The following is a 24,625-nucleotide window of genomic DNA, read 5'->3' on the forward strand; positions in this document are numbered from 1 at the left end:
TTATTATTCATAAATACAGGCATAAAGAAAATGTTTTGCCTTTCCACGGGCCTTGGTGGTATTTCACAGCTCTGCTTCCCATCCTTACAACAACCCTGTGACAAAGGGTCCATGTGTCTCATTTACAAATAAAGAAGCGGGTTTTAAAAGCTGACACCCACATGCTCATCTCCCCGTTTGCGTGGGGGGCTCTACTGTTCCCACCCCTGGAGACATGGGACCACGGCGGCTTTCGGTACCTAGGAAGAGGGTGCGGGAATCTTTTCTTTCCTATCTGAAAGGAGGTCACACAGAGCAAACTGGTTTGTGTGACATAACTGTGTGGGTCATATCCATCCACTACTCCGCCACATAGCGCAGGTTGCCATTCTCACAGCTGCCATTCTGCAGCCACGGGAGACTTTTTCCCATGTTGTAGGCACCTGATGGATCGAAAACCTGTTTTTCCCATGGAGGTGGGGCTCCAGGGTTTTGTGGGCTATCACTACACAAGGGCCACCTCACGTCACGCTCCCTCTGTCTGCACAGCAGTTGCTTGAGGTTGAGTGCATTCCCCGCCCCCCCCCCACCCCCGTGACAATGCTGCTGCCACCATTCTGCATGACTGCAAGGCCGATGATAAAAATGAGAACTTACTGGTGTTGGACCATGAATCTCAGTTTTGTGGAGAACAGAGGGTAAGAGGGAGCAGAGCCCAACGGGAGACCCGGTGGAGACTGAGTGACCTTTGGGACTATCTGGGGGCTATTTTACCAGTGGGAGTAAAATGGTCAGTTGCACATTTTAGGCAGACATCTCTGTTGGCTTTGGAAAGGCTGGATTTGTGGTAAACAACACTGGAGTTTGCACAGCATCCCAGTGCCAGGGGATGGCCTGGGCCCAGGCAGCAGGAGGGACAGTGGGGAGGGACAGTGAGGAGGGGCAGTGGGGAGGGGCGTGGTGAGGAGGGTGTGGTGGAATACTAGGGAGTGTGGTTATCTGGCCTTGGAGGTTGATTGGATGACCAGGAATGACTCCCACGCTTCTGGCTTCAGTGGCAAAGTGAGAACAGCTCTGATGTAGAGTATCCTGCAGAGTTAATTTGGGGAACAACAACAACAACAAAAATTATACATTCACTGTCAGTCATAGAGTTGAAGGAAAGTACTTATAAGTCAATGGTAAGCTATCAAGTAAGAAACGTGTACCTTAATCAAGTCATAATAGGATCTAACTATATGCATAGATATAGGAATTATTGACCAATGGTTAGTCATAAAAGCACGCAAAATGCCTCAGGAAAAGTAAGAAAAGCAGGAGATTTATCCTTGGGACAGACACACAAGGGTTTGAAAGCTGGACACTCCCCAGAGTCACCCCCCACACACACGGCCTCTTCTATGCACTACACTACTTAGCAAACATGCTTAATTTTAACTGGAGTGTTCTAGATGTTATAAGTTTGTTCTGCAACCTCCAGAGGCAACAACATCTTATTTTTGCAACACAGATGTCTTTCCCTCCAGCCCTCTACTCACTGGGGTGTGAGAGCTTCAGGCTTGCTCTTCCCTCGTTCTTTGGGGTCAGTCACCCGGAAACTTCTGGGGTTTCCCTGAAATAGAAATTTGAGCAGAGAATAAGAAGCCCACATGTTTCCATTGCACACCTAGTTATCCATTTCTCCACTTTGCATTATTACGTTATAGACTGAGGATGACTAATACACATTAGACATACCTCCTAGCCCCAGTGAGGAAAGTCAGAGGGGATGTCGGGACAGAAGGTGGGGCCCCTGCAGTGCTTGCCAAGGAAACTTAGCCCTGTGCCTGATCTCCAAGTGTTCGAGTACGGGCAACTGCTTCAAGCATTCCAAATGAAATCAAGTTCCCTCTAAGCACCCCTACGTTTCAAACCACCAATGACAGTTTCGACATACGCATTTCCGTGACTAATTTGGAACCAGTTGGTGCTGTCATTCCCCGTGGTCTGGCTATTGACCAGCCAGCGGCAGTGCAGGAAACGCCCTGTGCGTCCTGTTCTTCCTGTCCGTGGGACTCTCCCTGTCTTGTTCCATTGTAATTGTTGCCCTCTCCCATGAGTTTGTAACAGTCCTTCTCTGGCTGTAACAATGGGAAAGGCTCTCTGGAGAGGATGAAATTCTGCAGAGAGAGCAGCTGACTCAAGAGCAGAATTATTTTAAACTGATTTTAGAGGGAGAGGAAGGGGAAGAGAGAGAGACATGCACTTGTTCCACTTATTTGTGCATCTGTTGGTTGATTCCCGCTTGCACCCTGACCGGGAATCAAACCTGCAGTGTTGGCATACAGGACAGTGCTCTGACTTAACCAGCCAGGCCCAAGAACAGCGTTTGCACTCACAGTCCTTCATTTGGAGCTTAGCTTGTCCTTAGAAGGAGGCTGAGAGCTGAACAAAGCAACTTTTGCCTCTCCTGGAAGTACAACTTGGTTTAATTACGGGACTAACTTCTTCCTACCCCTAAGGACACCTCTACAAATAGACTCCAATCTGCATGCAGATGAAGCCATCTAGTTCATTGTTGTAAATAGTAAGCCCAGCCACAGCTGACAGCACAAAACTCCATGCACAACTCAAAGAGTGCTCCAATTTCTCACCTTCGGGTCGCTAAAAAATTTCAGGGTAATTAGTCTCCTCAGGCTGGTATTTCCATTGGAAGGTGCCATAGAAGCATCTCCATGCAGTGGCTTCAGGAAGCTGCTGCATCTGAGAGAGGAGGGACAAGCCCCCTGGCCTCCAGACCATGCGGGGGGGGGGGGGGCACACACCCCACTAAACCACAGCTGCGGGCCCACACGCACCTCTGCCGCCGCATGCCGGCTTGCCCAGCGGCTTCCTTCTCGCCTTCCCTAATTACCTGTCTCCCCTCTGAGGGGGCAGGAAAGCCCGCAGGGGCCTGACATCAAGGCCAAGGCCAGACCTAAGCGTCTCACAGCCCCAGCCTGCTCTGCCCGGCAGCCCCTGATCTGCCTTCGTGCAAACACAGGTATCACAGCGTTCGGCCCCTCTGCTTTCTGACTCGCCCAGTCGCTCTGCCTCCCTCAGCGTTTTATTCAGTGGCCACTCTACCCACACCAGGCTCAAGGGTAATTCCCATTTGTGTGTCCTCGTTGGGAATTTTTTTTTTAAGTCCGGGAGGGGGTGGAGAAAGAGGGAGTCTACAGTTTAGAAGGCGGTGAGCAGGGGCGCAGAGGAGCAAGGGAAGGAAAGAACAGGATGGAAGGGCGGACATGGAGAGGGGTCTGAGATGGGCCGATGGCCGGTGGGGCCGTCCGTGTTGTGAGGGGGACTCTCAGCCTGGCCAGCATCCGCCCCGAGAGAGGGCACCCGCTGTGGCCAGGTGGGCTCAGGGGGAGCCTGGGGTTTGTTGAGCAGCTTTCTGCCCGGCTACGGAAAGGAACCCCTTCTGCATCCTACCTTCTGCCCCCCCCCCCGCCCCGCCCCATCTCCGCCTTGGCCCAGCCCTGGGACAGTTACTGGTGTGATACCGGAGCCTTCAGTTCAGTAGTGCTTAATGAAATGGGCTGACTGTGTTGTCCTCAGCCCTGTGCTAAATGCATCGTGTGGGCCGTCTCAGCACTGTGATCCTCAACACCCCACAAAAGAGTTCCCATTGCCATTCCGTGGTATGAGGGAAGAATCTGCGATTTAGGAAAATGGAGAAATCAGCCCAAGTTGCCTGGGGGGAAGGAGGGGAGATAAAGCCAGATTGTCAGATTCCGGAGCCTGCCTGTGGCCCTCTGCACCGCAGCTCCACCAAGTGACAGACAGGCCGGGGCAGCCTCCAGAGCCCCGTGCTGTCATCCCCACCATCCTCCCCCGAGCACGTCCTCCTGGTCCCCTGCCCCTGCCAACAAGCCCGTCACAAAGGGGACTCCAGCATGTCTCGTTACTCCTTGTGAAGAAACAAGAAAATCAGTGAGTGCAGACCGCTGACAGGCAGGTGAGCAGCAAACTGCAGAACCCCAAGAAGTTCAGGAATTAGAATATGTTGAATTTCAGTATCACCAAAACCCTGTCATTTGGCTGTTTGGGGAAAATGCAGAGAAAAGGAGTAGGGAGGTCAGCTTGTAAAAATGCTCCATCCTCTTCCTGCATTCCGGAAAGTCAACAGAGAATATCTAAGATGCACAAGTTAATAACTACCTACACAAGTATAGGCTTAGGAATACAAGGATATAGTTTAAAAAGTGTTTAGGGTGCAGAAGGAGTTGTTGCTAAATTGGGTTTGGGATGGGGGAGAGGTGAAGCAGACACTGCATTGGACTGTATCCCTCCAAGCGCCACTCGCCTTTGAAAACGATGTGCCTGCAATTCTTTGTTAGAAATGAAGTTCAGGCTTGAAATGGATTGCTGGCCATCAGAAAATACCCTTGGAAATTTTTGATGTCAGAATCCCCTACCGGAACATCACTGGGGAGACTGAAGTGAATTTCTGCTGGTGAGTTTGTATGAGGAGACGAGGCTGCACTTGCTGCTGCTGACCCCCTGAGGTTTGAGGGACCAGGGGTGTCAGCTGTGCCCTGTTGGCTGCCCCAGCCCTGCGCTTGTGTGCTGGCTGGAGGCACCTCCCTGGCTCCTCTCGCCACGGATGAGCCCAAGCCTTGCCCAGAGTGCACTGGGAAAGCTTCCCACCTGCCTGAGTCATGTTCAGGCCTGTGGAGCCCTCAGCCTCACCCCAGCCATCTCTCCCAACCTCCAATCGCTGTTGTCCCTGCCCTCGGCTGGTTCCCTGACCCCTTCTACCCGCCTTGGTGTTGTTCCTGGTGACTGGCCTCTACCAGGCTCAGACATTCATTTCAGCTCTGCCTCCCACTTTCCCTCTCCGTTCCCAACCTGGCCCCCTTCTGCCTGTCCACGCTGGCCGGCCCTGCCCCCAGGCGAGGCACAGGACTTTGCCAAATGGCGAGTCCCTGCTTCCCCACTTGGGGTTCTCATTGGGTGTCACTGACCTTGATGGCAAGTTCCAACGGCAGCTGTTTCATTAGCCGTAAGGTCATGAGGCCATCGGTCTCGCAGATGCGTGGCACTGCTCAGTGGGCTCCGTGGGGATTCGCAGAAACTGTCATGGCTCAGGAGCACGATGCTGTCCTGGTGGAAGCCGTGTCCAGTTACCACTAGCTGCTGAAGGAGCACTAGCTTCTTTTTATATTTATTTAGTGCCTTCAGTACTCAGGTTACTACAGAGCAGATTTTGTCCATGTGAGGACTTTTCATATGGAGTGGAACTGAGTAAATCGAGAGAGGCCGCTCTTCACTTACCCACTGATTTAATAATTATTTATTGAGCATTTATTTTTTCCTGGGGCCAGAGGTCACAGAGAAGAAATGGTTTGCTCCCAGCTTTCAAGGAGATTGCAGTCTATTGTGAGCGTTATAACCAAACAGTAGTAATGCTATAAGCTCCCGGCGTCGTGAAGTTCAAGGAACGCTGGAAGAGGCATGTTTGTTATCTAGTTATGACCAGAAATCCCAGAGACTGGGCTCGGGCTCATCGGAACAGGCCTCACAGAAACTCATCATGGTACGCACCCTGCTTTTAAACCTTTGAGCCCACATCCCAGTAAGCATGCTTACTTATAAATCTTATCCGTAGACCACTGTGATCATGTGTTGTATATATCATAAAGGATAACCAAAATAGATCATTAAAATGATGTTTTTTAAAGTAAATGTAAATAGAATTTCTCCCTCAGTACCTCCTGGGTAGATAGATACCTCATCTCTGACACCAGCAATCACTCCAGAGCAGAGTCCTCACCATCATCACTGGCCAAGAATCTGGACTTAGTGCCTGATTGGTGCTGGTGCAGTGGATAGAGCATTGACCTGGGATGCTGAGGTCACCAGCTTGAGCACAAGCTCACCAGCTTGAGCACAGAGTCATTGGCTTGAGTGTGGGATCATCGACATGACCTCAAGGTCACTGGCTTGACCCCAAGGTCGCTGGCTTGAGTGTGGGATCATCGACATGACCCCATGGTCACTGGTTTGAACCCAAAGGTTGCTGGCTTGAAGCCCAAAGTCACTGTCTTGACCCCAATGTTGATGGCTTGAGCAAGTGGTCACTGGCTCATCTGGAACCCCCTGCCCAGTCAAGACACATATAGGAAAGCAATCAGTGAACAACTGAAGTGCCACAACTACAAGTTGATGCTTCTGATCTCTCTCTCTCAAAAAAAAAAAAAAGAAGAAGAAGAATCTGGACTTAGTAAATTCATCCAGAGATCTAGGACAGTCCACAAGGGACAATCCAAAGTTACTGTATGATAATCCAGACATTCCCAGAAGGATGACTGGGAACCACCATTTCTACAAGGTCAATTTCTCTGCCAATAGGTCCATTCAAGAGATCAAATTAGTTCGAAGTTGCTTAGTGAGCATACAGTCAGAACAAATGGGATCGGTGTCCATAGGGATAGTCCGTCAAACTGGAATAACTGATCGAACAGTCCTCCTCCTCTCTGGGGATGTTTCTGTCTGAATAACCAAGGCTGGACTTCAGATAAATACTGACAGACTTTACTTTTCGTTCTCCTTTTTCTAGAAGCGTTTTAGGCAACTGCCCTTGTGTTAACACATCACAACCTCAGAAAATAGGAATGCGCTTGATTGGATTACAACTTGAAAACATTCATTACATTCGTGTCCTGGGGATTGGGCCTAAAGAGACAGGCTTGCCCTCTGCTCCCCGCTGAAGTATGGCTGGGGACATTGACCGTTGCTGGCTGGCTCCTAGGCTGTTAAAGATTCTCCCCCAATTACGAGGACCTGAATCCTGCTGGCCCCTGGGGACGTGGCTTCATTCCCTCCTAGCACTCCGACTGGTGAGAGGCTTGCACCTTGTTCACTTGATTTAGGTTTTATTTCAAGAGGCCTTCATTTTCGGCCAGCTGGTCAAGGTGAGCCTGAACTCTCTGACCATATATTAAGCCAGATCTTGAGCCAGTAAGAGGGCTCAGACCTCAGAGGATAACAACAACTTGATAGTGAAATTAATATTCTTCCTTTGCGGATGTTATTCTAACCAATGTCAAATAATGTTCTTCTTGCCAAGAAAAAGGAACTAGTCTATTTTTCTCCTACTGAAAGCTATGATATTGCCATTAAAAAAATATATATATATATATTATATATATTTTTATATATAAACAAACTGCACAGAGACTTTGGGGACACTTTAAACAATAGACTCCACTTTACCACTATTTTTACCTTAATGAAGAGATTTACCAACATAGGTTGCACTGACTTACTGATAATATATTGCCGTTCATTTATCTAAATGTCACTGTATTCTCTGTGTCGCTAAGAACAACAAACGGCATTAATTAAATAAGAGGTTATTTTAATATTTCATAGCATAGCAGTATTCTATATTTAATTTAAAATTACGGCTTAAATATGCCGGTATCAACACAAAGTTAATTTTACTTTATAGTAGCAGTTGAACTGAATATTGCATCTGTGCATAATTTGCATAAAGGAAAAGAAAACTGTGCTGTATAAAAACTAATAGACTGAGTTCGGTTGATTCATTGTGCTCTTGGAAGGGAAGATATAGCAAAAATGCAGTTTAAAAAACAAACAAACAAAAACATACGTTTTAGGTGTTAAAATAAAATCTTCCCCAGACAACGAGTTGATCTAGTATGCTTTTTACTCCGCAATTCATGGATCCGGCAGCATCTACTCTTGCAGGTAGAAAGCTCTGAGGAGAGGTACCAGGCAGAGTTTTTAGAGCCCCAGCTGAGCAGCAACAAGGAAGTCATGCTGGGCATAGAGCCGACTGGTTAGAGCAGGGTTACTTCCCTTCCATGGGCCAAAGGGGAGACTTGCAGTGAGTCCGGTAACTTGTGCTGAGCAGGCAAGTGCTGACTGGCTGAACTAGATCCTCCTTTTCTGGGAGAAACTTGGTTAAGTTTTGGTTTGCTGACATGGGGCTTAGCATAAGTGACTCTGTCTTGGACCTACATAATCTGATAACAATAAGTTTAATATTAAAATGAAAGGCTCTAGTAGCTATGTTAACGGACCCTCGTGTGTTTTAAGTCTTTAGCTGTGATAGTAAATAGTTTTAGAAATGTGCATATTCAAAAGGAATGTCACCCCTGGTGATCAAGTTGACAGTGAACTCTAGGTCTCATAGTCACCTCTTGGTTCATCTGTCGTCATGGATGTGAGACATCCGGTGTGGTGTTTTTATTTGTCCTGTGAGTTGCTCTTCTCCTGGGAACCCTGGCTACTATCAGGCAATGAGTGGGGAGAGGAAGTGGGTACAGTCATGTCTTCTCCATGAGCTCAAGGCTACAGGCTGATTGAGAGCCCATAGGTAGGCTTAGCTCAGCACTCCCCACCCCCACAGGTCAGAGTGACACCTGGAGTTCCCAGAGAGGAAGAGGCGCTCCCCCAGATATATCCCTCCCGCACCCCGTTTCTGAGCAGCTGCTGACAGCTTATTCCAAGGCAGAGGTGGGTGACAAGCAAGGGCAGACCTCCAGAGACCTCGTGCCCATTCTGTCCTGCAGGTCCAGCCCAGATGCTTCCTGCACGAGTTCAAAACCACCCCCACCCACCACAGACAGAGACCCCAGGGGCTTCTCCCCTCTTTCTCCTCTGTTGGCATCTGCTCCCCACAGTCCCTTCAGGGCTAGTGTTGGGGAGATACCGCAGCTCTTGATATTCAATAAAATATTTTATAACCTGACCAGGCAGTGGTGCAGTGGACAGAGCGTCAGACTGGGATGCGGAGGACCAAGGTTCGAGACCCGAGGTCGCCAGCTTGAGCACAGGTTCATCTGGTTTGAGCAAAAGCTCACCAGCTTGGACCCAGGTCACTGGCTCGAGCAAGGGGTCACTCAGTCTGCTGAAGGCCCGTGGTCAAGGCACATATGAGAAAGCAATCAATGAACAACTAAGGTGTCACAATGCGCAACGAAAAACTAATGATTGATGCTTCTCATCTCTCCGTTCCTGTCTTTCTGTCCCTGTCTATCCCTCTCTCTGACTCTCTCTCTGTCTCTGTTAAAAAAAAGTTATATATACATACACTCATATAACTTCTGGAAAGTCAGAAACCTGCCGTGGGGCTTTGAGGCAGTGTGTTCATGCAGCAGGATGAGAGGAGACAAGGACTGCCGCCCGTGGAGATTTGTTCAAATGCAAGGGCTGCATATCCTTGACATTATTGCCATGACCGAGGTGTAAACGACCCCGTGTCTTTCTCTCTTCCCCCCAGGAAATTACTGGAACGCGGCCTCTTTCCCGAACCCCTCGTCCTACCTGCACTTCTCCACTTTCCAAGGGGAAACCAGCGCTGACATTTCCTTCTACTTCAAAACGCTGACCACGCGGGGTGTGTTTCTGGAGAACTTGGGGAACACAGACTTCATCAAGCTCGAGCTGAAATGTGAGTATGGTTCTTTGTCCGCTCGAGAACAGCCATGCTTGTCACTCACCTCAGGCTGGCCCTGGACATGACTGGGTAATGTCCTCGGAGTCAAACGCCAGTGGTTCCTTTCTTCCAGGAACGCTGCTGAGAGGTCAGTGCCCAGGGTGAAGAGGGACCCAGGCCCCTGTCCTGCGCTCACTTGCAAGCACATGGGGGGTCCCCAAGGGATGGTTCTCAAGGAAGAGACAGAAAATAAATTGTCCTAACAATATGGAAGAAGAGTGGGTTTTTAACCTAAAATAAGAATGAGAAGGAAGGAAGGAAGAGAGGGAAGGAGAGAAGGAAGGAAAGAAGGAAGGAAAGAAAGGAGGGAGGGAGGGAGGGAGGGAGGGAGGGAGGGAGGGAGGAAGGAAGTTGCCCTAACAAGATTGGAGAAGAATGGATATTTAAATTTTCCTTTTCTGTTTCTTTTCCAAGGAGACAGGGTTAAGAGTAGATAGAGAAGCATGTAATGTGATCAGGAATAAGGCGTCAGAGCGAGGGGGGACTAGCACAAAGGCATTAGGAATAATGAAACCGAGCCTCTGCGTGAGTTAAGGAAGCAGTGTGGACGGTAGTGTGGAGCTCTGTGATGAGACTCAGCACCCGCAGCTCTCTGGAAGGGACCGCACGCCGACACGCCCTCCAAAGGTTTCAGGTCAGGGTTTCTGTAGCCAAGGAGACAGAAGCCAACAGAAGCAGAGCAGGAGCAGGTGCTGCCCGGCTCAGCTTGCCTTGGATCCCAAAGACCCTGCAAGGTCACGGCCTCTGGGGGGGAGAGGGGTGCCGTCTGTGGGTGGCATGGGGCTCTCTGGATCTGAGATGTGCTGTCCTCAGAGTACCAAGGCATAAGTTCGGCTTTAGGAATTTACAGTTCACAGACTTCCCGGTGCGATGAGCATTTGCACACAGACTGCTGGCTGTTTAGAAAAAAGATAGAATCAGCAGGATGACAGATGCAGCCAGGAGGGGGGAGTAGTCAGGGCCCCTGAGCCCGCTCACAAAATCTCAGTGCCCACCACCCCGCTCCCCGCATCTGTAAGTCTCCTTCGTCCTAGTCCCTGCCCTTTGTCCAAGTGCTCAATGTCGGTGGGTCTGGTCCAGTGGTCCCAAACCCATGTCCCAGAAATAGCTGATGCAATACTTTTCTCTTGTTATTGTCTTAATTATGCATTATGGTCTTTAAAAGGAGGAATCTCCAGAAAAAAAATATGCGTTTCTGCTAAGCTCTTACGGGATTCTGTTTGTGGAATGGTGGGCTGGGGGATAGCTGAAGGTGCACAGATCTTGAATTTAGCATTCTAATCCTAATCCTTGGGTAAATCGGTTCATTGAGTCCCCATTTCCTAATCTGTAAAATGGGCATGGTTATTTCTGAGGGTTTTTTACAATAGGACAGGGGTCCCCAAACTACGGCCCGCAGGCCGCATGCGGCCCCCTGAGGCCATTTATCCGGCCCCCACCTCACTTCCAGAAGGGGCACCTCTTTCATTGGTGGTCAGTGAGAGGAGCATAGTTCCCATTGAAATACTGGTCAGTTTGTTGATTTAAATTTACTCGTTCTTTATTTTAAATATTGTATTTGTTCCCGTTTTGTTTTTTTACTTTAAAATAAGATATGTGCAATGTGCACAGGGATTTGTTCATATTTTTTTTATAGTCTGGCCCTCCAACGGTCTGAGGGACAGTGAACTGGCCCCCTGTGTAAAAAGTTTGAGGACCCCTGCAATAGGGATTCATCTCAGTGACCTGGTTGTACGGTACCATCTTTCCAAGGATGCCCGTTATAGATCTAATCTGAGCCAGGTCTGATTGAATGGGAGACGGAGGATATACTAGAGCCCGAAAATTAACAAGTAAGTAAATAGAACTCCTCCCTGTTCATAAGTTGTGGATTGGACTTATTTAAAAGGGACTTTTACTTTCCAACGTGAAAAGCCACCAGAGCAAACTCTGTCTTTTCTGACTGCCGTGTTTAGACTGACTGTGTTTCGGAAATGTCCCACAGCCAAAAAAGAACACGGACAGTTGCGTATTTGAGTTAATTTTGCAAGCTTCTACAAAAGCACCTGGACTCACCTGTCCTGGTTTTAGGTTCCCGAGTTTTGTAAACCTGTGTCTGGGTTGGAAAGAAGGCAAATTCTGCACAGAAAAAGAACGCTTCTACTTGTGTGTGTTACTTGCTGTTGAGTCGGCTCCGACTCCTGGTGACCCTGTGAGTGAGTGATGCCCACAGTGTCCCGTCCTCAGCAGCCCTGCTCTGCGCCTGCAGACTCACGCCCGTGGCTTCTGTTATGGAGTCCGTCCATCTCATATTTGGGTTTTGCTCTTTTCCTGTTGCCTTCCCCTTTCCCTGGCATTCTTGTCTCTTCCAAAGAACCCTGCCTCCTCAGGACGTGCCCGAACTAGGACAGCTTCCTTCGTGTCATTTTGGCCTCCAACGACGTGTCAGGCTTCCCTTGCTCTGGGACACCCTTGCCTGTCTCCTTGGCGGTCCAGGGTCCCTGCGGAGCACCGCCGCCAGCACCATATTCCGAAGGAGTCCGTTTTTTCTATCCACCTTTCCACTTAGCGCCCGCCATGACAGAATCTCACTTATTTCTGATTATGAAAAACACCTTCAGAGCTGTTTTCAAACTCTTCCCAGTCTTTCCACAATATGGGGACTCTGGGGCAGAGGGTCAGTGATAGCCTCGTTCTGTCCTAGTGTGATAGTTTTTGTCATGTCGTTTAGTCTCGGTAAAGAAGTGTGGGTCATTTGAGGCACAGAGTAGAGTCCAGCCCCTCCTCGGAGCCCTCTGGACCTTCTAATAATGACGAAGGGCATACAAATACCTGGTGAAGGCCCCCCAGATGGCAGAGAAATAGAATGCCCATCATTATATAGTATCTCTCTTGAGGTTCAGAGGAACCTATGGGGGGTGGGAAACGGGAGCAGAGTTCTGTGTTTGAGAAAAACTTCAAAGTAAACAAGAAGCCATGCTTTCATGAACACAGAGAAAAAATGGTTGTGACTGAGGCTTGCTGGTGTCCCATTTATCACAGCCCTCCGCTCCCCCACTCTCCTCTTCGGGACCCGTGGGGCTGTGAGTAGAGGTGGAGAATTCATTCCCAGGCCCGTTCCCCCTTAGCCAGTGAGGCTCTCTGCAAACCTTTTGTCACAGTTCCTACCTACGTATTCATTCCAGACGATCATTTCTGTTCATGAGCGACTTCGTGCCCCTCCTGTCGGAAGTGGGAGAGTCATGGTTGTGGGAACAGAGAGCTGGTCACACTAAGTTAATAAGACACCATCAACATCTTCACACGCCATGTCAAAGCACCTGTGACCAAATTAGAGCACTCTCCCTCATTAACATACTTGAAGGCCACATTTTAAGCCTGCGTGCCACTTGTTTACTGTCCTTTTTATTCCTTTGCCCAGTGAGCATTTATCGAGGTGCTGAGGGAACATGGCTGAGTCAGGCATAGTCCCTTTCCTTCGAGGGTCTTTCTGTTTGTGTTGGACAGTGGACAGGTAAATCAACGGTTATGACAGTAACAACAATAGCTCAGCCTTACTCAGACCCCCTGTGGCTCAGGCACAGTTCCAGGGACTTCACGTGCATCGTGTCATCATCCTAACCCAGTGGTCCCCAACTCCCGGGCCACGGACCGTTACTGGTCCATGGGCCATTTGGTACCGGTGTGCAGAGAAAGAATAAATAACTTACATTATTTCCGTTTTATTTATATTTAAGTCTGAACGATGTTTTATTTTTTTTAAATGACCAGATTCCCTCTGTTACATCTGTCTAAGACTCACTCTTGATGCTTGTCTCGGTCACGTGATACCTTTATCCATCCCACCCTAAAGGCCGGTCCGTGAAAATATTTTCTGACATTAAACCAGTCCGTGGCCCAAAAAAGGTTGGGGACCACTGTCTAACCATCCTTTGACGTGGGTGTCACCGTTAACACCTCTCTTTTACAAACAAGGAAGTGGAGGCATCCATCGGGGAGCACGTGCCTGGCCAAGGCCATATAGCCGGAAGAGTAGCAGAGCTGGTGCTTGACCCCAAATGTTCGGTGTCTGTCCCAGAGCCAGGGCTGTGGGTGCTGAACCACACTGCCTCCCTGAGTAGACGTGGAGAGAGGGGGCTGAGAGCATGGGTCAAGGTGGGGGGATGACAGGAGGGCTTCCCAGGGAATGTCATGCTCTAACTATGTCCTGATGGAGGAGCAGGAGTCAGGAAGGGGAAGGAGGGAGCTGCTGAGTCAGCGTTTGTGGGGTGAAGGACAGGGTGCTGGTCTACATGGAGGACCCGGGGAGATCTCGCAGCAGAAGGGGATCGCCACGCTGGCGGGCTGGTGATCACAATGATGACAGAGACTAGAGTGCCAGGTGGAAGGGGAGGTCGTGGCTGGACAGCTCAGGGTTTCCCAGGAACGCAGTTTGTGATAGGAAGTTCTGTGAAGCCACATCTGGCCCTGCACCTGGGACTCTTGGTGGTACGAAAAGGCTGAGGAGGAAGTCAGGGAGCCGATTGGCTGGCTGTCTACACTGTCGAGGCCCCTAGTGGTGACGACAGGGGATGGAGTGGCCAGGAAGCCTGTGAGCTAGTGGGTGTCACAGGAGGACGCTCTGCTGAATGAGGCTCTGGTCCCATAGAACAGAAGTGCTGACAGGTGAAGGGGACGTCCAGCTGCCCCCCTGTCTCCAAGCACAGACGGACTCCTGAGGAGAGGGGTTGCCATGCTGCTGCTGGCTAGGTGAACTGTAAGCACGGGAAGGAATTGTTTGGAAGTGTTTGGTGATCGGGACCGTAGCATTTTCACTTTTGTTTAATGATTTAAAAGAGGTCTCGGAGGACACTGTGGGGGATTTTTGCAGGGCATGTTCACTGACCAGGAGACATTGAGGAAAAGCAAGCAGAAGCTGTTGTAAATGCGTTAGCACCGGCTTCTGCGCCGACCACGTGTGAGCATCTTCCCAGATTGAGAACAACTCAGAGAAAAGTTTGTGTTAGGCAGGCACTGCTCCCCCAGATGGTGGAGGCAGCCGTCTAATGTCCTGCCAACCTCAGGAAAGGGTGTTAGGAACAACATTCATTTCCCACGCTGCAGCTGCCTGCCAGGCACAGGCTTGAGAAAGACACCAAAGGAAACCTCCCACGAGATCTGGAAACTGATGAATCAGAACACAGAAACTGACGGCCATTTCTCTTCCACTGGTTCAGGATAAGGATAACTTTTTATATTCAAAGGGCCTCACTTGTGTAGACATAAGGAACGTCTAAAGGGCTCTGTGCCTTTGGGATGTGACTAAGGAGGTTTTCTCTTTTCTCTGTGTCCTGAGTTTTTATTAATACAGATCTGGTGCTAGCACCCAGATTGTTCCTTTTACTTTTCCAAGCCAACCTGCATCATCAACACAGACTGAGGAAGAAACTTTCATGTTTCTACTACTTTGCCAGCCTTAACCGGGAGTTCTATTTGTATTAAAGATGTGAGATCTTAAGAATGATTCTGACTTGGTCATTATGCTACACACGAGAGGGAAATTCCCTCTTGAAGAAAAAATATTTTAAATCAGAATAGCAACACTATTATGATTTTTTTTTAAATAAATTTTTCCAGTGTTTGATTTAAACTTTTCCATTTCAATGATGGATGAAAAAACAATGTTTAGAGATAAAAATTCAAGATGAAATCCTTGCTGGATTATAGCTATTTAACATGTTAGCTGCCTGGCTTTGATGAAGTATAAAGAGATACACACCTAATCGGTACATAACAGAGTCAAGTTGAATCTACCCTGATTTCTTTGTCACTCTTTTTCTTTTTTTTTTTTCTTTTTTGTATTTTTCCAAAGCCAGAAATGGGAGGCAGTCAGACAGACTCCCGCATGCGCCGGACTGGTATCCACCCGGCATGCCCACCAGGGGGCGATGCTCTGGCCATCCAGGCATCGCTCTGTTGCGACCCGAGCCACTCCAGCGCCTGAGGCAGAGGCCACAGAGCCATCCTCAGCACCCGGGCCAACTTTGCTCCAATGGAGCCTTGGCTGCGGGAGGGGAAGAGAGAGACAGAGAGGAAGGAGAGGGGAAGGGGTGGAGAAGCAGATGGGCGCTTCTCCTGTGTGCCCTGGCCAGGAATCAAACCCGGGACTCCTGCATGCCAGGCTGATGCTCTACCACTGAGCCAACCGGCCAGGGCCTCTTTGTCACTCTTGCTGAAGGGACAGTTGTTTGAGCATTTGGCATAGGTACCCTCGAGTTATTGTCCTCTGCTATGAAAAATTGCCTGGGCCACCTTAGATGCCACTGAACTACCCATGATTTGGAAATTTTTGGAAGCCATTGGGAATTTCTCTTAAGATAACCAGACAGAGTCACCCCTCTCTCTGCAGAGCGACGGTCCTGCTTCTTCTTCACACCCTGACGCACCCTTAGAAGACCACTCCTGTTCTGAGACCCTGCCCATGTAAAATATATATATATATATATATTTTTTTTTTTTTTTTACTATACCTTGATTTATAAAATATATATGAGAACTTTTTTTCCTAAAAACAACAAAATGTCTGCAAGACAATTAACTCAGTGCATCACCCGGAAAATAATAGGCGTCCTCATTAAAGAGCCTCTTCTCACAGCATACGTTGGAAGGCAGCGTACGTTGCAAGTCATGACAAGAGAGAGAAATGCTAACCTTTCAGAGTTACGTTTCTTGGTTTTTCTCATTTGCTCTGATTCTAATGCTTTCTGTATTCTCTCTTATGTGGGGTTAGGCCACAAAAATCTTTCTCTTCAAAAAGGCAGCATGTCGGCATGTCAGCAGGACCAGCCCCGAGAGACGGCCTGCCTGTGGCCACCTGGAAGATGGCGGGCACTCCAAGTGGAGACGAGACCAAAGGAGCCCGAATTCATGATCCCGATGTGAGACAGCAAGGGGGGGGAGGTGTGCTGTTACCACTCCATAGTAAACACGGGGATGGTGGGGACAGTGCAAATAAGTGTGTGGAGTTATAATAAGGTTAGACACCCTTCACCTGTTATCCCGGAAGCTAGCAGCATCTCTTCAGGCCCGGAGGTCCTGTGAGAAAACAAGGACTTCAAGAAAAAAGAGGCGGTGCTGGCATTAGTCAGTGGATGTTAATGGTGCGGGGAACCCATTTAACCAAGGGTGACACTTGGGACCAATTAATTCAAAGCTGGTTTTAAAAAGAAGAAGAAGAGGAGGAGGAGGAGGAAGAAGAGGAGGAGGAAGGAGAAGAAAGAGGAGGAAAAGGAGAAAATGAAGAAGAGGAAGAAGAAGAAAAAGAGGAGGAGGAGATACAGTAAGTCAGAGAGTGAAGCTTCATTTGAATAGAGTGGGTGACTGGGGAAGATCTCCTGAAATAATTCAGAACCAGAACAATCTCAGAGGGCCAGTGACAGCTGTGGTGTAACACCGCTGGGTGTTTTGCAAGACATTGGACAAACACTTACATTAAAACCAGGTGACAAAACATTGGCCCACTGGATGTCAACTGGAAACCTTAAAAAAAGAAAAACCACTTTTTTTAAAAATGGATTCAGGGAGTTATCTTTTCAAATGCACATTTTGTTCAGGTTACAAGATGATTTTTAATAGCGAAGAAGGTAGAAACTTCGAGGAGACAAGGAGAAACATAAAGGTTTACAGGAAATCTAGGGTGGAACTCGGGTCATGGCTGAAATATATTCTTCAGTATTTTAAGGAAGGAAGTATTCTATTTCTATTGTAAGTCATGTTTTAACTTTTTAAAATTTTTTCTAGTTTTAGCTACTCCTCTCTTTACCAACGGCTGGTGTTAGAGGAGGTTACTCAGAACCTGAAGTGTATTTGCCCATAGACGTGACGTTGTAAATGGCTCTCGTATTCCATGGTGAACCATAGGGGCTTTGTCGTCTGCTTGCTTCCTGAGTGTGGCTGAAAAGCAAAGCTGCATAGGCCCAGGCCATGTAGCTCAATTGGTTCAAGTGTCATCCCAATACACAAGGTTGCAGGTTCGATCCCTGGTCAGGGCACATACAAGAATCGACCAATGAATACATAAATAAATGCAACAACAAATCAACATTTCTTGCCCCCATTCCTCTCTCTCTGAAAAAACAATCAATAAATAAATTTTTTTTAAAAAAGCAGAGATGTACATGGGCCTGGGTTCTAGACATGGGTTCTATCTAGTCCATTCAATGTAGAATAGCAACGTTGAAGAACAAAGAACTTCCCAGGTTTCTGAATGCCGACCTTGTCCTGGATAGACTTCTCAGTAGGGAAGTTTCTGTTTGCCTTTACAATGATCAAAGTGCAGCCCTGCCTGCCCTTCCTTTGGGGCAGCAGTTTGGTGGGTTAGTTAAGGATGCTCGGACATTCTTGGGAGCATGGACCAGGCTAGAGGCACCCAGAGACTCCCAGCCCCTGTTCTTTCCTCTAAAACTTTGTAGTTCCGTGAATTACTGAAGTCCACTAATTCATTTGAATCTAATAGCACAACCTAGATATTTTTTGACTGTTAACAAGGTTCTGGAACAGAGCTGGGGTATTGGAATGAGGGTAAGGTCATTCCCACACAACTCAGCCAGTGGTCTGGCGGAGAAGATCCTACAAAAGTTAAAAATGTAATAAGGTTATGGAAGATTTAGGAATCAAGACATATTCTTGTTTAGGAGTAAGCTAAGCTGCTGTGAGAAGTAACACCCCAGGTCTCGGTGACTGTGGCTGTCTCTTGTGCATGCTTTGGTCCAGGGAGCCAGGAAGGCCCCACGGTGATTTGAGATCAAGGCTCCTTTTGTGTCACAGTCCAACCTCCTCCTGGAGCCTCGGATAGAAGCCTTCTCGTTCACCTTTTGTTCTCGTTCCATTGGTGGGGACTGGTCACATGGTCCCACCCAGATGCCTGGGGTGGAGAAGAGGCTGAGGCACACAGCTCCCAGGAGTGCGGCAGCTTTTAGGGGTATCTATGGAAAGGATAAAAGGAACTTTCATGAAACATTAACCGTCTCTGCCACAGGGACTCCGACAACTATCGATAAAAGGAGTAAGTGTTAACCTCCCCTAAAGACACTGAGGGAGACTTCCGGAAGGTGCAGCGATAGGTGCACTGCCTTGAAGGCAGGCAGATGAGATGAAGGCACTGTTTCCAGAGAGCAAACAGCCAGGCGGCGAAAGCAAAGCGAGGAGGGAGATCCTGGCGCATCGGAGGAATTGGAAAGCCTCTAGCTGAAGCCCGGGGACCAGTTCAAAGACGTTGTTGTTGTTGTTGTTGTTGTTGTTGTTGTTGTTGTTAGAGCAATGACCCACCCACGTATCTGTGTTTAAGAGTTTCACAGAAGGATGCTCACTGGGCGTGAGGCCTCTTAGGAAATGGCTCGTTTTGCTTGCCTTTGAGCATTGTGTTAAAATGATCATCAGATTTGGTTTTCTGCGCCCCTGAACTTGATTCCTCCGATAAGGACTGATGAGAATGCCAAGTGACTTCTCCTGAAGTTGATGTTTAGCATTCTGCAGGGTCTTTCTGGGGGTGGCGCAGCCAGTGCTGGTGAATACTAAACATGGTGTGTATCTGTCAGGTGTAATTATAACACCGAATCATGCTCACCATCCCTCACAGTTCCTGCAGACGTGAGTGGAAACACCCGAACGTGCCGGCGCTTCAGACCTAGGAGGATTTTACTTTGAAAAATAGCGTGTCCTTATTTTTAGCCACGTTTAATGGGGGGGGGGGGGGAATACACCTCCTGTTCAGAATGGTTCTATGGTGGATTGTTATCACTCTCTCTTTCTCTCTCTCTCTCTCTCTCTCTTTTAATATTCTCAGGTATCTTAAAAACAGGAAAGACATAGGAAGGTTTCTGTCTAGTTTTTAATTCCCTCTCATTCTCCGTATTTAAATGAAATCTTTTTTGTTTTGCATTTTGATTAACCCCTGATTAAACACTTGTTTAAATTACAGAACACTATTATTTAGTGTCACCAGGCTTTGTGAAAAGAAGTGAAAATTATCAGATGGTAACTCTTTCTAAAATTATATAAATATTGCTTATTTTGAATGACATAAAAATCCAGGGAAGCAATAAGAAGAAACAAAAAATAATCCACTGCAATCTCATATTCTAATATGTTTTTAATACCACTTTTGGTCTGCACTTTAACCATCATTTTTCTATGCACCTGAATATAATTTTTACCAAGATGAGATCATAGGATGCATACTGTTCCTAATGTACTTGTTTCATGAGTGTTTTAGAAATACGTTCCATGTCAATTTTTTTTTAAGTGCACAACAGTGATTTTTTTTCTTCAACTGAGGGCAGAGAATAATATATCGGCATCTCCAAGAGAGCATTGTTGTTTGGAAAATCATAATTTCGTATTTATAGAAGAAAATGATTGTTTCATGTTATACTACCTACAGCATGTACTGCACACATAAAAAATGTATTGGCTGGAAGGATGTTGGTGTCTGAGATCTTCGGGAACTTGTTTTACTCCCCATCAGCCAACTACGACCGGGCAGGTCAGCCTCTGGAGGTGATCATTAGATTATTATGTCAACCAATGGGCACAGGGGTTAGAAAACATTGGGAAACACAGTGTCTCAATTGCCAAGTGTCCCACCTCACTAGTGACCCCTTACCGTGGGGCTGAGCGGTGACAAGAGAGATTTTCCTCCTGGCCTCCAGGCTTCCTGCTGCGCATTCTCAGACCACCACCCCACACTTAGAGCCAAAGCCCACGTTTCAGGTGTGCCGTGTGCCATTGCCGCTTGAGGCTAGCTGTCCTATGACAACTTCCAGAGGCCGGGCAGGCTCCAACGATGAAAACGGAAGACCACCTCTGGGAAGGCCACCCAAGGTTGTGCCTGCCTAGCAGGACAGTGCTCCCAATGGATGACCCCCATCCACAAACTCACTCCGCCATGCACCTTATAGAGCAGTGGTAGTCAACCTGGTTCCTACCGCCCACTAGGGGGCACTCTGGCTTTCATGGTGGGCGGTAGCAGAGCAACCAAAGTATAAATAAAAAGACAGATTTAATTATAGTAAGTTTTATAAAGATTTATTCTGCCAAACTTAGTGAAAATCTGACATAAAGTACTTGGTAAGTAATTCTTTTTATATGCTTTAACTTGCTGTAACTCTGCTTTTTAAATTTTATAAAGTAAAGTTACTTCCCTACTTTATAAATCACCATTACTGTGGAACCGGTGGGTGGTTAGAAAATTTCACTACTAACAGAGATACAAAAGTGGGCGGTAGGTATAAAAAGGTTGACTACCCTGTTGTAGAGGCTGTGCCACACCAGCCGGAGGCAGAGGTCGGCAGGTGGCTGAGGCCTACTCCCAGGGACGCTGTGCTAGAGAGAAGCCACATCCCAGTGGGTCAGTGAATCATGAACGAGTGAACGTGGCTGTTGGAACTTTGTGCAAACTGGCCCTAAAAAGAAGAAGAAAAAAGTAAGATGTTTTATGTCTCTAGGGAGGCAAAGTGTTGATTTATGCAATATAATCAGGAAAGTGGTATTTTCAGCTCTTATCATCAGATATAAGGGAAAAGGAAGAGTGCTTTACGATGAATCTTTCTTATAATTTAATATCATCAGATATAAGAGAAAAGGAAGAGTGCTTTATGGTGAATCTTTATTATAATTTAATATCATCCACATCCAGAGGAATGCTTTGTTCAAATAGAAATTGTTTGGCCCAACCATCAGGGACACTGTGAAGTGATATTCCGTCTCTGTTCAGAATATGATGTCAGGGTCGACTACTCCTCTAAGATGTTAATGGAGGGTTTATCCTGGGACATTTCAACCCTGGGATTCTGAGGTCCCATATTTTTCAGATTCATCCTAATACCCGTCACTTCTAATGTTCCTACTAAAAAGAAGAAAATGAACAAAGTGGAGTAGCCATCGCTTGAGAACACCAATAAGATCATTTAGATTAGTTATGCCTCGCTTGCAAAGATCCCAAGGAAAGGGGGAATTGTAGAGAACCCTTTCTCACTTTAAGAAATCTCGTTATGCAGGAAGGGATTCCCCAGCTCCCTCCCCCATCTCTGCACTCCTGTGTCAAGTCTCCATTGGCTTCGGCTCTTTGACCAATTTTGCAAATACACAGTAGTTGACGGGCCTCTGGTGTAGTCACGGAAAATGGAGTAAATCTCTTTTTCTGTTTTGTGTCCATCACGTGTAGAATTAGGGACTCTCCATTGGGCGCTTTTTTCTTAATTGGAAAGGTTTTGTCTGAAGCCGCATCAGGGTAGCATTGAAAGGGTCTGCCAGGCAGGAAACAATTTGCTGCAAAACACAGAGAGAGGTCACTCCCCGGGCAGGACCTGCAGGCTGGGCTGAACCTTAGTCATGGCCACCAGGATGCAAATGTCGCCTCACCTTTCCTGCTGAGAGCCACTGTCAGCTCTCAAATGTAGGCATGCTCCTCGCAAAGCCTTATCCTTTCGTCCTCTGGCTCTTCCCATTATCAGTGCCACCATGAATAAAGCCAGCCACCGCTCCTTCATTTACAAGTCATGTTTAATTAACCTACTACTTGGCTTATACTCTATTTAAAAGCTTTAGCTCGGTCCCTTCTAACACTTATAAGTGTGTTTCCTAATCCAAGCTGCTTCTGCATCCAGTTTTACGACCTCCTTTGGACCCCAGATCCCAAGTCCATTCTCCTGGAACTTGCCAAAGCCACGCTCTCTCTGACAGCGACCCCCTCCAGTCCCCCTAGTCCTCCTCCAAAGTGCATTTCCTTCCATGTGTGCTCCTCATTTTGCTGCACCATCTGACTGAGGTCCAGAGAAAAGCATCTTTGATGTCCACCCCTACTTTAATCCACTCGCTCCTCCATCTCTGGAGAGTCCTTAGGCATCTAATTTTGCAATTTCTCTAAAGCAGCTTCTGCACGGCCTTTTATCACACGTGCTGTATCCTCACAGTCGCCATCTGGGACTTTCATCCCTCCCCTTAGACTAGGCATCCCCTGCCCAGCGCACAAGCCTCCACCGATTCCAAACAGGAGGAAATTGAAAACCTGACCACCCCCTATCCCTTACTGAGGGCAAGGTGCTATTTCAAGCCACACGTCACTCTGGAAAGATTTTTGTCCTTTTTTTTCCCTTTTAAATCATATAGGTCCATTAATATTCAAGAAGCTATTCTCAGAAGTTGGTGAACTGCATAGAGAAAACTAAAATTAGCCAGGCTCTGCATTTTAAAGACAGCTGTCTGGGTTTGAATGGCCCGTGGAAACTCCCCCTTGTTTCCTGCTCTCTATGGAAGCCTTTGTTTGCAAAGTTGCTTTTTAACCATAATAATAATAATTTAAAAAGAAACTCAAAGGCTGAAATATACACAGAGAAATATTTCTCCTACTCAAGAGGCTATGAAGATACCAGAGGTTTTTAAAATTAGTTCATAGCATCAATTCCAAAGCTCCAGACAGTTCCTTAAAGAATTTCCAAGACTTCAAATAAATTTCCTTTGCCAGGGTTCATTTTCAGATGTGTTTAAACCGAGTTTTTTGGGTGTGTGCATATGCATATTTGGCTCTAAAAACTTCTATAGTCAAATCTAAAACTATAATAAAGAAAAGTGGGTTGTTTTTTTTCATCCCCTGCATAATGGGAAGGGCAGTACAATGTGGTCAGAAAATCAGACGCTGAGCGCCCAGCTACAGCTGGATGTCAGCATGTCATAGACTCAGCATCCTCATGTAGGCAGCGAGGTAGCTGGGCTGGGGCGTGGGGTTCCGTTCTAGGAAGTCTTTAAGTCTTAACATTGCTGGCTTCAATCGCATCCTTCTAAACCAAAGTAACTGGTTTTTTGCTTTTGCATAGAAGTAGTCCAGCTGCACACTTAGAAAGACCACAGGCCTCACAAGGTTGCACACACTTTCTGACACCCGTTGCAAGTTCAGGGAAGTCCGCAAAACTACCCTCTGTTTTGATAATTCTCTAGAACAGGGGTCCCCAAACTACGGCCCGTGGGCCACATGCGGCCCCCTTAGGCCATTTATCCGGCCCCCGCAGCCCTGCTGGAAGGGTACCTATTTCATTGGTGGTCAGTGAGAGGAGCATAGTTCCCATTGAAATATTGGTCAGTTTGTTGATTTAAATTTACTTGTTCTTTATTTTAAATATTGTATTTGTTCCCGTTTTGTTTTTTTACTTTAAAATAAGATATGTGCAGTGTGCATAGGAATTTGTTCATAGTTTTTTTTTATAGGCTGGCCCTCCAATGGTCTGAGGGACAGTGAACTGGCCCCCTGTGTAAAAAGTTTGGGGACCCCTGCTCTAGAAGGACTCACAGAAGTAACCGAAGGCTGTGCTTCCTCGTGGTCTACAGTTATCGCAGGGAAAGAATGCAGAGTAGAGTCAGAGCAGAGAAGGTGCGCAGAGGGCAGACATGGGGAGATGTACCAGATGCCAGCCTTCTAGGTGTGCCCCTCCTATGGAGCCACAGACATTACTCTCCCAGAATTGATGTGACGGTGTGCAGCAGGGACTGCCAACGGGGGCAGCTCCCATGAGCCTCGGTGTTCAGGGTCATTACTCAGGCTCCAATGCATAAGAGTGGTTGACTGCGCACATGGCTGGCCTCAGTTTCCAGGCCCTCCAGAGCTTGAGCTCTGTGAGCCAAACCTTCCCCTTACATTATATTGCAAGTCTATCTGGGACGGTCAGCCCCCACCCTAAATACTCTGTCTAGACTCTACCCATAAATCACATTATAGACTCTGACATGATCCAGGGCTCCCAAGCAAAGATACTCCTCTCAGACATAACATTTCAAGGCTTGAGATATTACCTTCTCAAAGCCAAGGGCAACATCCATCCCTCTTTTTGGACAAGGCTAATCTCTTGAAAACCTTTCTCTTGATGAAAAGGAAGCAAAAGATTCCTAGGACCTCCCTGCTAGGATGAAACTTGTCAATTTTAGTGTTTTTTAGGTGGGATTCTGGGGACCCTGCCCCAACTTACTGCATCAGAATCTGTGAGATTTTAGGCAGGCATGTGCCCTTCGCACTCTCTTGTGTAGATCAGATTTTGAGAAATTATGATCCAGCATCCTGGTTCCTAAGATTTGAATAACTATGATCCGAGCGAGGACCTCATTCCCAAGTGTCAACTGAGGAAAACAGCATGAGGTGTAGAAACGAGGGGA

General features: G+C 47.4%; 1 protein-coding gene across 1 annotated transcript in view; it reads left to right on the forward strand.

The window, feature by feature from the left end:
• CNTNAP2 (contactin associated protein 2) overlaps positions 1-24,625 on the forward strand; it is a 1,312,105-nt gene that overhangs the window by 1,142,796 nt on the left and 144,684 nt on the right. The window contains exon 16 of the mRNA XM_066362952.1: positions 9,254-9,424. Within this exon, the coding sequence (XP_066219049.1) occupies positions 9,254-9,424 (171 nt within the window). The remainder of the gene's footprint in view (positions 1-9,253; positions 9,425-24,625) is intronic.

This window comes from Saccopteryx leptura, chromosome 2, assembly GCF_036850995.1.
Source record: "Saccopteryx leptura isolate mSacLep1 chromosome 2, mSacLep1_pri_phased_curated, whole genome shotgun sequence".
NCBI lineage: Eukaryota > Metazoa > Chordata > Mammalia > Chiroptera > Emballonuridae > Saccopteryx > Saccopteryx leptura.